Raw genomic sequence first — 13717 nt, forward strand, 5'->3', positions numbered from 1 at the left:
ACACAGTGTTTGCAGTGAATATCCAAGTCAGAGGGGATCAAGAGAGAACAAACAACAAAGAAGATCAGCGAAAGAGGGAGAGAGGAGGGAGAGAAAGAAGAACAGAGTTGTCAAAAAGATTACTGTTTAACATCTGTATGAAAACAACTGTGTAGAATTTCAAGCTTATGCTGCATGACAGTGTATGAGTGCCTAGATGAGTTGGCATGCAATATGTAAACATTCAATTATGGTTCTTCAAACTGGTGTCAAAAGAAACCTCTGCAGTGGAAGTGGAATCAAACTCAAGCTGAAGTTAAAGTATCATAATTACTTAACTTGAGTCTCTGTTCTCCATCTGCAGCTCTTAATTCTTTCTGTATGTTACCTCTTCCTTTAATTAGCCTTGGCCTACTTCTAGCTTCTTGCCTTTTGCTTCCACCAGTCTCTCTCTAAGGTCCTGTCTGCTCCTGCTCTGTTTTCCCTTCCCACTCTTCCCATTGCCTTCCTACTTCTGAGCTCAACTGCTCTCCATCTCCTCTGTCCATTCATCTTTTCTCCACCCTCAGCCCTCACATCAGTCCATCACCACACCACCTCCAATCACCCTTCTTTAAGCCTGCTCTGTAATTACCGGTCTGCTACTCTTACAATCATGCAATAATGCTTCTCCGCTTATCCACCCTTCAATCACTGCGCTGCCTGATAGCTGTAAGCTTGTGCTAAACAGCTCCGTCTGGTGCTAATGCTGTGAGGGAGGATTTACTGCCTGGACTTGAGTTGTGTTAGCGCTCGTTCTTCAGTCTTAACTCAGCTCTAACTCTGCTGGAGAGCCAGGAGACAAGACCCCTGAGGAGCGTAGCAATGCTGGATCAAGTAAATACAAGGCAGAGCTCATATACATGCATCCATGCATGCAGGCTTTCTCACATACACACACAGACTCTCAAATACTGCACGCCATTAAGTCTTTCCTGAGGACAGGCTTTGATGGGAATGTTTATTTACTTGTGCATAATATTGTATCTGAATAAATGTGAATTAATGTAAAAAAGTTATTTGCTGCATTTCTGTTGGGTAGACGTGTCATAGAGTTTTGAGGTGAGAGGAGAGATTTTAGGGCTCCAGAGGTAAAAGTCTGATATATATTCTGCAGAGACAACATTGGGCAACTCTTAGTTGGAGCACTTCCAAGGTTAAGATGAAACTCCAAGTTGAATCATCAGAACAAAAGATGAGCAACTATGTTCTTTGATAAAAAGATGACAGCTTGTGTACATATAAAGCTAAGTAGAGAAGTCAACTATGATGAAAAAAAAGCATTTTGTTAAGAAATATACAATCAAGTAGCTAACAGAAAAATCTTTTTTATTTTTTAGATCCTGTCATTTTGGGATTCTTTGCCAATTTTGGCACGTTGTTTTGTTCTCAAAAGCAACAAAGAAAGTGTTTTGAATTTGCTACAGCTCTGATTTGCCCCTCTGACTGGCTTCTTCTCTATAGCTACTGCAGCTGAGGCTCATGGGTATCGTTGTTTCTAAAGCCTGCCGTCACACTAAACTGACACAGAAAAGACACAAGGGCCATAACATAAACCTATGATCGTAAAATGATCCATTAGACTCCGTTGAGAAGCGACAAGGAAAACTGAAACATTTTTACAGTGGCTCCTCACTTTGTCACTCTGTATGAAAGATGTCATAATGTTTTTCTAATATTTGTTTTCTATCACTGAAGGCTGTGTGCACGTACATTTGGAGATCATCTTCATGCTCATTCCTCCTCAAATAAGTTGAATTGCTATACATAGTTTCATGTCATTAATCTAATTATTATTTGAGTTTCAGTGAACTCCAGATCTATGACAAGATGAAATGTAATGAAAAATAAGAGGAAAGGCATTAAAGCTTTACAACACATGACAAAGGAACTATTAAACTCCGAGCACATGAACCAAAAAATGCCGCTACTGTATAGAAGAGTCAAGTGTAAGTGTTTAAGTGCAAGTGTGTTTGCAGGATAAATAGAAAGCATCCAGTGGCTCACATAGAGAGACTATTTCTGTGTCCGACAAACATGTTATCATAACTGACATCATGATAAATCAATACATCTGGTTGGATTCATGGTGGCATTAGGCCAGACAGCCGGAAGCCGGTCCATGTGCTAATTCATCTCGCCAGTCTGTTCAGTGTTCCACAACTGGCAAAGAATTTACTCACTTTAAAAAGGTTTCATCGATTGTTGTATCTACTCGTGCTTTCAGGTGCTGCGCATCTTTATTGCCCTCTGTATATGTCTGTAAAGCGCCAGCACCAGTCATTCATATTCTCTGAGCATGAGCCCTCTTTATCTGCTGTATTCTATTACTGACTTAGAGGGTTATTTTCACATTTCTTCTTGCTTGAAAGTCAATTAAGATGACTATAAACCTTGAATGATTTTGTAATTAGAGAAAATTGAGGAGGGTGAAGAACAAGGAGACAGGAGTTCGAGCGAGAGAAAAAAATACTAACAGAGTGAAGGAGAGAGAGAGATAGAGAGAGACAGAGGGTGGAGAGGTAAATGCCCCAAAATAGAAACCAATTCCAGAGAAGAAATGGAAATACAGGTAGATCTGAAAGATGGAGTGACAGGAGAGGAGAATAATGCATTTCAAATTCTAGTTCAAAGATGATTTTGCAAGTCTAATTGTCATGTTGTTAAAAAGCCACATACTGTACCAGTATAAGATTTTTTTTAAACTTTGCAAAAATCTGTCAAAAATGAAAAATGATTCATTCATTTTGCATAGAAGCAATTTATAATGTCTATAAATATCAATTCTGACGGCAGAATTTTGCTCTCTTATTTCTTATCAAGCTACTGCATCATAACAAAGACACATAGTATTATAGATACAAAGTTGACTAAAGATGAAGGAATGAAAGAATTGAGGATGTCTTTTATTGTAAAACCACTGTAAATCTGCACGCTACACTTGTTTATTAATCTATTCAACTATATTTTGCTTTAGATTCACTGAATGAACTTTAGGCAATACAGTACAAGAGACTGTTTGATTATCTGGGCTACGATTTACATACAGAGAGATCTTAAATTTAGTATTCATTATCTCCTCAATGTGCAAAAATATGTAGCTTTTATCAACCACCATTTGTTTTTCCACATACAACTCACATACGTCATATGGAACAGATTATTATTTGAATACAGAGCAAATTCTGCGCAGCAGGAGATCAGGAGGTGATGTAAAAAGAAAAGAAAAACAACCCTTGGGTTATTCTTGCTAAATGTTTGTCTACAGCCACTTTGCTCTGGAAAGGTGGTGATACTGATTGTGACTCATGTGCTGTGATCAGCTGCCCAGAGGTAAGAGCTGAGCTAAACCATATGGACTAGGTTGTGACCCCCAGAGGTGTTGCAAAATGAATTTGAGTGGTCACAAGATGATTAATGGGAAACGAATGGATGAAAAGCATATTCTAGCCTTCAAATATGGGGCAATTCCTATGATCCCAGGGTCCTATGTTCCCCCAACCTGTTCTCATTTCCAGATCGTCACATATGGACACTTGGTCGGGACCCCTTGGTGTCACTTAGGTTTAGGCAACAAAACTACTATGTTAGGTTTAGGAAACGATGTTGGTTTGGGTTGAATAAGTATGTTTTTTACAGCCTGGGAAATTATGGGAACTCATCAAAGGAAACATTGCATGGAGTTGAACAGCGGGAAATTGACAACATAAAACCTTTTGAAAAGTTTACTTAATGCGTGTTAACTGAATATTGAACTGGGGAACACAGGACACTGGGAGCATAGATACACTAAACTATTTTGTCAGGCTTTTCTATAAGGATTGTGAATTCTTTTGTGAAATATTATATATACTTTTACATTTTCAGGGATCTAAGAATCCCAGTGGAAGTTCAAACAATCACTCAATTTTTTATTGTTTTTGTTTACACTATCAGCTGATCATGTTGAATACTAGCCGATTGGCTGGTGAACAATCCTAATTGCAAAAAAAAAAAAACACCCTCTGAGCCGTTTGCAGAGGTTGATACAGTGAACTTTGTTAACATTAAGTTGCATTGAACCATGTTTTCTTTTTCTCTCATGGCCTAATAAAACTTTTCTCCCGCTGTTTATGCAACCCACTCTGAATTTAAAAAGCTGTTACTTCAGATGAACAAGCACGCCATCTTTGAAGATTTTCTGTGAGCATCTGTTTTGTTTGAGATTCTTGAAACTGTCACAGCGTTCAGTAAATTGGAGGCTGCAGAGGAACAGCATTGTCTGAGACTGCCCTGACACCAGCTGGTGGAGGTTTGGCAGCTGACATGAAAATGGTATTTGTTTATGAGTGACAAAGCTTGACTTCAAGCAACAGTTACTCATGCATCGCAGGTACACCCTGCAAAGCAGCTGGCTTCTCTTCCAGCCTGTCCTTACATTATCTTCATCTGCATGGTGTCAGAAATAGCTTCTGCTGATGTCCTTCTTGAAGTGTACATGCAACAAGGCCATTCACTGTGTTTACAAACTCACACTCTTCCTTCCTATCCACACCATGCTGTTGTTGTGCCCCCTGTGGCCCCTCATGCGTGCCCCCTGTCACCATGCGCCACTCACTTGCCAAACCGTAGACCTCCGGCATGCATGTGGCTCTGGACCGTCTGCCAGCGCCCGGCCTTGCTGCCCCCCATCACCATGCTTCGAATGCTGTCACTGCGACTGGGCCCAGCCCCAGACCCAGAACAAGCACCACCCCCGCTGTCACTGGCCCCCGGCGAGGGTCCAGCACCTCCCTGCCCACCCTTATCCACGGCCCCACTGGGAGGAGCAGTCGGGTTGATCAGAGACAAAGAAACACGGACAGACAGAAAGAACGGACCAGGATACAAAAGAGGAGGGAGAGAGAGAGAGACGGACAGACGAGAGACAGACGCACAGACGTACAGAGCCGGAAAGCAAAAGATTCATCAGTACAGTTAGACAAACTGGTGAGTGAGACACTTTGTGAGCCGTCTGTCCAGCCACAAGTGTCCAGTATACAACAACAACTTTGAGGAGCCACTACTCCTCAGTCAGTAAAAAGCAGTGAAGAGTTTTGATTGGAGATTTACTGCGTAAACCTGTGAGTCTTTTCTGTGGACACTTGACTTGAGACACATACTGTATCTCCAAAAGTACAATAGTTCTATTCAACGTTGTACGGCATTGATGGCCAACGGATTACTTGATCCGTTTATATTAAGACAATTTGTAATGCCAAATTCAGTTGTATAGTGCAAAATACAAGCAAAGTAAAGAGCTTTTGCCTTTAGGGAACTTTTTCTTATTGAAGCTTTTCACTTTGCTAAAATCGGTGAAAGTAATTCTGGTGAGAAATAGGCCAAAGAGCTTTAGGAGTGCGGGGATGCAGCAGGTCAGCCTCATTTCACACTACACAGGGGACAGCAATGACCAATCTGCTGGCTCTGTGAATTAGGAATAATAGTTGAGTAACGAGGCAGATGCATCTTCAGATTGTTTAAGATGCAGGTGATGATAACAGAGCACTAATGTCTCGAATCTCACAGCAGCTCACCTGCAGCTCACAATAAAAACAAAACGCCTGTTTATCTAATGAGTTTGTGCAAAACATTTTCAGAATAAAATGGCACCACCTAACCCACCCCTGACCTCGACTTGAGACGCCACAGTGACGAGACAGAACGTCGACTTCAGTACAGGGCCCTTCTACTGAGTGAGGACAAACCACACAACACACAGCTGCACAACATGTAGACACTGAGTGTAGCCTGACGGTAAAATGAATGACTTCTCACTGAACGATGAGATATTTTTGTGGCTATCTTGGCTACTGTTGTGATTAACCTGTCCATGTTGCTCTCACATATGATTCATCAGCACCATAAAAACTGTCCTGTGCATACAAATAATTTCTCTACAGCACTTATTTTCCTTTGGGCGAAATATTACTGCACTAAAACTACACCATAACTGTATTTTTGGTCTCTTTATTTTTGTAATTGTATTTTATTTCATTTTTATTTATCTGATTTTATTTTTTGTTTGGTTTAGATTTTCCCTTTGATTGTGGGATTTAATGCATTTCTAATGCATTTCTTCATTATGTCACTTTGAATTGCCTCTGAGCTTGAAAGGTGTTAAACAAACAAACCTGCCTAAAACTTCATTATCTCGACAGTAAGGAGTAAGAAAGGCTTGACTCAGAAATGGCACAATCATCAGCCGATTAAATGCAACGCAAATATAAATAATTATCTCAATAACATAATGCAATGCAATCACAACAGTTGCTGCCGCTCACTGGTTCTTACAATAGTTTCAACATCACTGCACAGATACAGAGTAATTGATCACCCCGTGGTTTGGAAAGAGTCAAGTGAGTTGTAATTAGAGAGGATGAGAATGAACAGGTTCACTTAATGCCTCGGTGACGTGTGAAATGCATCTAAATGATGGAATGGAGGTTGATATGAAACAGACGCTATAGCACGCAAACTCTTAATTGCTGTAATGTACACAGCAGAGGCTGTCTCTATTTTTGGAACAGGGCTCAGGAGACCAGACTCAGGAGGGCTATCAGGCAGCCTTAAAGCACTTACAGTACTATGAGTGATAGTGGGAGTAGTGACAACAAATGAGCAGAAAACACGGAGCGAGTGGAGGAAGAGGTGAGAGGAATAAAAACACACGTACAACTTTGCGCACACACACACACACACACACACACACACACACACACACACACACACACACACACACACACAACAATAGTAAATTAAAGTAAAACAGAAACCACCCTCTTAAAGTAACAGTTGAACATTTTGGGAACTTTTTTTGGTGGAAAGTTAGATGAGAAGACCACACACCATTCGCATACCTGTTAAATGTGAAGCTAGCTGCCGGTTAGCTTAGCTGAGCACAAAGACAGGAATCACAAGGAAACAGATATTCCAAGGTCTACCAGCACCTCTTAACCTCACTAATTAACACATTAAAAAAACTAAGTGTAAAAACAAATATTCAGCAACTTACAGGGTCGGTTTTGTGCTGGACTATTTCTTGGCCAGGCACAGCAACTTTCTGGAGTCTCTGCAATTTGTCTGGAAATGGGTCCCAGCTGAGAAATAGTCCAGCACATAACCAAAACCAGCAAATGTTGTTTTAACACACTTTTTGTACGGATTAAAGAAACCAGTTATGACGTGTAAATCAGTGGGCTTTAATCAGGGCAGCTGTGGTTCAGGGGTTAGAGCGGGGCGTCCTTTAATCACAAGGTTCAATCCCCGGCTCCTCATTTCCGCATGTCAAAGTCTCCTTGAGCGAGACACTGAACCTGTTTGTATATGTATATGAAAGTTTATGTTTTTTCAGAGAGGCTGTTAGGTGTATTTTGTTACTTTGTTTAGACAGAGCCAGGCTAGCTGTTCCCCTTGCTCCAGTCTATATGCGAAGCTAGCATGCCATATATTATATACTTTATATTTAACAATACAGAATAAGACACAGAAAGTGGTGTTGATCTTCTCGTCTTACTCTGTTTCAGTGTGATTCAAGTCTTTGTGCTAAGCTAAGCTAACCGGCAGCTGGCTGTAGCTCTTCACATTTAACAGACAGGTATGAGAGTGGTGTCCATCTTCTCATCTAACTCCCAAAATGTCAAACTATTCCTTTAAACTAACCCACGCAAAGATACACCAACAACAGTCATCCCCTGATGGTTTAGGTAAGTCTACGTTTATGTCAAGTCTGCCACAGCAAACTCAGAAGCAGATTTCAATGGGTGGAGTGGAGAGGCTGGGTTGTATAAAAGGGGAAAAGGTTCAATTGAAACAGTGAGATCTGCTCCCTGAGGGTTGTCCGTCTCCATGGTAACACTCAATGGGCTGCAGGTGAGAGGTAACTAGGGTCTGATGAGGCCAGCAGGGCTGTAGGGAATGGGGCTATCAAACCTTTCACTTGTACACCCTGTACACTGTGCGAGAGCAAACTAAAATATTATTTCCCAGATTTGATGTTTTGAGTTTTGACTGTAACGACCAAATGGGATTCAAAAAGGAGGGTCTCCAACATATTCTCTGTAATCCTCTATCTCATAAACATTTATGAATTAAAACCGGTTTTCAAATAAGATACTCAGACAGAAACACTGTCATTCTACCAAAAAGCAATCATTTGGAAAATGGTCGTAATTTCTGTCAATGTTAGGGCAGTCCTAGGAATCACAGCAATATTAAGGGATGGTGCTGCACATCTCTATCAGGTGCTGCATGGCCAGCAGTGCATACTAAACACCACCTCGCTGTCGACATGCCTGAGAGCAACAACATGAGGATTACCAGGGATGCGAGGAGACTTCTGTTAAAAAGACATGTGGCCAGGCAGCATTACAAAATGAGGCTTTCTGACCCCCTTCAGACTATTAAATGTGACCTTTTCACTGCTCAGAGTGATATATTGATCAACCCTGGCCTTTGATTCGGAGTATATTTTGTGCTATTTGCCAGATACTTAAGCACACAAATAGCCGAACACAAGACTTTATTTAATTTTTGATAATAGTGTTCGAAACACATCCCTACTGTGCTAGTATTGCCCAATTTGTATTATGTCAAACAACTTTGAGGAATTTTTCCAAGGTGCACACAAGCCCCTGTTCATTACAGCCCTGCCCAGATTGAGGGTCCCTTACCAGCCATGACTGAGACTCACTTGGGCGTGAGGCGAGGGTCTCCGTAGGGAGCATAGGGAGACATGTTTAAGAGGAACTCCTTGGGCGGGTAGGAGCTCCACCTCTGTTGCACGTTGCTGCTGTCATTGTTGTTCCAAAAGTCTCTGTCCAGATCATTGTGGCTAGATAGATAGATAGATAGAGAGATAGAGAGAGAGAGAGAGAGAGAGAGAGAGAGAGAGAGAGAGAGAGAGAGAGAGAGAGAGAGAGAGGTAAGAGTCTCAAGCAATCAAAGACACTTATAAAGAATAAAAACATGACAGATGAGAGAAGTGATGAGAGGGGTGATAATATCAACACCTGTAAAGTTACATTCTAAAACAGGGCACAGTTTAGTTTTTACACTAAACAGAGATGCATTGTTCATAAAATACAAGGTTCATACGGTTCCACAGGATAAAAGGGAGACAAGTCTGTTGTGGTTTGCATGTCAAAAAACCCGATAGCATGAAATGTTGGACCATGATAAAAACACGTGGAGTGGAGAAACAAGAAGTGACCTGCACGCTTTGTCACTCTGTCAGAGATGAGGGAACAAATAAAACAGAAGAGGTAGAAAAGTCAGAATAGAACAAAAACAACAGCTTATTGAAAAAACACACATTAGATATGAAAAAGAAAAGAAAATAATAACAAATGAGTGGTTTAAAGTGTCATTCAACTAATAATTATAATAACAACATGAATTCTCAAGGTTGTTTCCAATGTTAATATTACAGTCCAAAATAATAAAACTACAGCTATGCAAGATGGCAGCACCGTTCACATTTACAGTCATTTCAAAAAGACAGAGTTGTGAATGTTCGGAATTTAACAATTTCTTGACGGCAGACAACATTGTTTCAGTGTTCTGTAATAATGTGTGACTACTGCATTTACATTTTTGCGTTAGTTTGTATTCAAATCTAATTAAATGAAAAGGTAAAGCCTTTTTTTAATCGGAAAACCCAATCTTTGATTTATCCAAACAGAATATACAAGTGATTTTCCTCCACTGTGTTCTGAAGAGACTGTATAATTCAACCTCTTTGATAAATGAGAAGTACACCCATATAACACTGTCTTCAGGGCATCATTTCATGGTGGACCATTTCAGGCTACAAGATTAGCTTTCCAATCACAAATGGCGGCTGTTAAAATGCGATACTATCACCTCATCATAGATCATTTCCATATGCTTCCATCTAAACCCTCCCTGACACCTACTTGATGGCTTTATTTTCCCCTCGACCTCTCACAGAATCTGGAGAGCTGGCAGCCTCCACCCCAGGCTTATTCCTCTTCCCCTGCAAAGAGACAAGAGGCAGACAGAGACGGATCTTAGAGCCGTGTTTTGATCATTCTTTACAAAAGCATTTTTGCAAGTGAAGTGCACATTACAGAGACTTTGGAACAGCATCAGGCCCCAAACAAGTTGGAATATGATGAATGAAGGAAGAACAGAAATTGGTTTGATGCCAGGACTACAGCAACATGTTCACAACATGACCAGGGACCACTTGAGATGCCAAAACAAATGCTCACACACACAAACAAATGAAATGTACATGCTTACTGTACAATGAAATCAGACACAAAACACATGTAATGATCATTTAAAACAGGAAGACGTGTAAACACGTATTAAAACTGAACATTTAGAACCCTTTCTGTCACAACAGTTAAATAGCAGCTGACAAAGCATGGTGTATTACACTTGTAAGACAAAGTTAAACTCATAGTTATGCTTAAAGGGGTAAGAGCATAGCTACAGAGCCTGACACCGACACCACATAGCTGGGCTTGCTGGAGGGAGAGAAGGCAAGGGAAAAAACAGATGCAGGGGCGGGGCAGACTGTCAGACCCTGCTGCAGTAAAATGAGAGGTTTTCTAAAGGGACTCTGGCGCTCGAAAACAATACCACTTTCGTCCACAGGGACCGGAAAAATTGACACAAAATGAAATTACCTTATATTGTAGCTTTAAATTGAAGATAGCGTCTTCTTCTTTTCAGTAAAACACATTCAAAAAGGCAATCCCCACTGCAAATCATCTGCTCACCACAATCATTGCTCTCCATCACAGTGAACAATTTGTGGGGTATAGTATTGATGCAGGACACAGCCTGATCATGCATGATACATTCAATAGTCTAGCGGTGTTGTTGTCAACAGGGGAAATCTGACGCTGAGCTATATATCACAGCGCTTTGGATATCTGCAGCCGGACTAACATTAAACCATGGCATCAGTAACGGATACTTTAGAAACCACAAACTCAAAAGTTTTCTTCTCAAAGCAGACACATTTCTATCCAGAGCTCTTTTAGGGAGACACAAGACCATTTGGAGGGTGAGACTATTCTAGATAGGCTGCAAAAATGCATACATTTATAGTGTAATGTGTTATACAGCTCACTTTACTTACTCTCTGCACATTTTTAGCACTTAATGGATCGTGCTTTCAGCAGAGCAATACACACTGGTTACCGTTATTGAGCTTTACGTTATATTGAACTCTGTATTTATTGAACTCTTGAGGGTGATAACGCTGAGCTCTCTCCAGCTGAGTCACACAGACCCTCTGCTCTTACATAATGTTTTACCATGGTAACCCCACAACAAGGACATAAAGAGCACATATGCCATAAAACGTCCACTAAAAAGGAAAGACATCTCTTTATTTGTCATCGTGAAGTTTTGTCCATAGTCTAGGAAACAACACTTTGGATTCAATCCTGTTTGGAGAGCTCAGCTACATTACCATCTGTTGCTGAGGATAATTATCATCATCAACTTGACTGAGTTTTAATCAGATATGCCATATTTTGACAAAATATGCAAAACTTGGCAAATGACTCCTCTAGTTTTTTGAAGAAAATATCACGTCATACCAGACAGATTAAAAAAAAAAAAAAAAAAAAGATTCAAACTCAAGGACTTTTACCAGTACACAACGTGCCTGAATGACAAAATACAATATGAGAAGAATATTATTTGCTTGCAGTGGGATGAGTTTCATATAACATCAATTTCAAGTCTCTCAAGAGAAACCATTATTGTTTGTGCACTCATCCTGCTTGGTGATGAAGGTGTGTCCTGTTTCCCTCCTACACTCTCTGCTCCTTTTGATTCGTTCACTTCGCTCTTTGAAGTGTCAATCCAACTCCTTCCTTCTTCCTCAAAACTGAGATTTTTCAGCAACACACTCTGCAGCAATAAATAACCCCATATAAACAGCTCAAAAGAAGGCATGTTGGAGGAGTCGATGCTAAATAACAGATGCAATCTGCCATGAAAAGTTAATTGCAAAAATGAAATGACACAAGAAGAAGATGATCCATCTTTTATTGTTAATGGTTTCTGTTCTGCTGTCTACAAGTCACAGGTGGACTGGATTTTATAGAGTTGGGTTACTTTAACAATCCCCCTTTTTTCACAAAACAGTGTCATGTGCAGGTCTTGTTGTTTTTCCGGCAGTGTGGAAGGCTTAGCCCCTGCTTCAGTAACACCAAGTACTGTAGACATTGGTGTGCAGTCACATCTCCTACAGTGTATCTGCTTCACGTCACATGCTATAACTGTTTAATATTCACACCTCAAGGCTATTTTTAGGTTTCCGTTCACTCTGACCTGCATGTCTTAGGACTGTTGGAAGAAACCGGAGAGACCAATACACATACAGGGAGAGTATACTAATCTAAAAGCTCCAGCTGAGCTGTTCAAACCAAGGACCCTAGTGATGTAAGTGATGGTGCTAACCTATGCAGCCATGTGGGAGACAACATAGAGTCTCAAAATAAGAACAGTCTGACATCAGGATTGGCTGAGCCGACTCGATTTTCCATGTTCCTTCAATTATTTATGATAGCTAGAAGAGCCACAGAATAGCGTCAGTTGCTGTGTTTAGATGAGCTAATAAACAAGTCTAAACCCAATCTTGATATTATGACACTTTATAGGAATATGAGTGAAAACCATATTATATGAATGAGATAAGATTGACCAGACTCCACAGAAAGGTACATAAGAGGGGAATGTCGTTAGAAGGCTCTGGGTGAAATCAGTTATGTATGGATAGATTTTAAAGCAGCCATATAAATATTTAAGAGCTGTTTGAAAAATCTCAGAACAGATGGTTCCTCCAGATGCAGACAAAGAACACTTCGAGTCCCTATCTTCCTCATATCAAGGCAGACAAAAACTGTTGTCAACAATGTTTTCTGATCCACCACCTCGTTATGTTTTGGTCCAGTTTAAACTAAAAATGTCACACTTATCATCGATGTCACCATTCACGTTTTAACACATAGAAATGTCTGCTTTTGCTAGATTTACTGTTACTGAAAACATAAAAATACAGTAGGTTTTTTTAAGTGTTTTGACAAACTACCAATGCTGTGTTTTTTTCTGATAAGGACATTTCCTCATCAGTTCATTCAATTCTGCTTCTATAATATTATAATATGTGCCTTGAAAGGGAAAAACAAATGTATGCTGCTGTTTATTTTTTAGTTAGTCGACTTTCTTATCAGACTTTGATGGAGGATTTCTTTGCTCTTTTTGGTTTAGAGACTTGTTGCACAATTTTAAACTCAATGATGAATGCAGTACTTGATCTCAATGAAGGATTTTGAGCAGCCTGCAGGCTTTCAGACGCAGCCGAGTGCTGAATGTTTATCTGAATGCAGCTTTCAGTGTCCCGCAGACAAGTTGCCTCTTTATGTATTCTACTGTATCTCCCTCTAATGCATCCACAATACTCTCTATTATTTATTATGTCACATCTCATGTGTCCAGCTCGGCAGAAACATTTTCAATAGAGAGCGAAGCTTTGGGGCCTGACCTAGTCTGTACCTACATTCAGCCACTACACTGTAAACACACACATACTGCACAGTGCATACACACAGCACAGAATATTATTAGATTTAGGGACTCAGAGATGGATAGATTTCTAGAAGTCAAGAATATGCTATCAAGTGCAGTTCAT

At 40.3% G+C, this 13717-nt stretch overlaps 1 protein-coding gene across 3 annotated transcripts in view; it reads right to left on the bottom strand.

Moving 5' to 3' along the window:
* The window catches only part of syt7b (synaptotagmin VIIb), a 95613-nt gene that overhangs the window by 30349 nt on the left and 51547 nt on the right, over positions 1–13717 (bottom strand). For 2 of the 3 annotated variants that reach the window (XM_068730130.1, XM_068730129.1), the window contains exons 3-5: positions 9954–10033; positions 8729–8869; positions 4616–4816 (exon numbers count right to left, since the gene is read on the bottom strand). In XM_068730130.1, coding sequence (XP_068586231.1) covers positions 4616–4816; positions 8729–8869; positions 9954–10033 — 422 coding nt within the window. The remainder of the gene's footprint in view (positions 1–4615; positions 4817–8728; positions 8870–9953; positions 10034–13717) is intronic. The other variant, XM_068730132.1, reaches the window with a different exon arrangement.

Source organism: Cebidichthys violaceus, unplaced genomic scaffold (genome assembly GCF_023349555.1).
Source record: "Cebidichthys violaceus isolate CVI_PGR_0920_01 unplaced genomic scaffold, fCebVio1.0.p SCAF_5, whole genome shotgun sequence".
NCBI lineage: Eukaryota > Metazoa > Chordata > Actinopteri > Perciformes > Stichaeidae > Cebidichthys > Cebidichthys violaceus.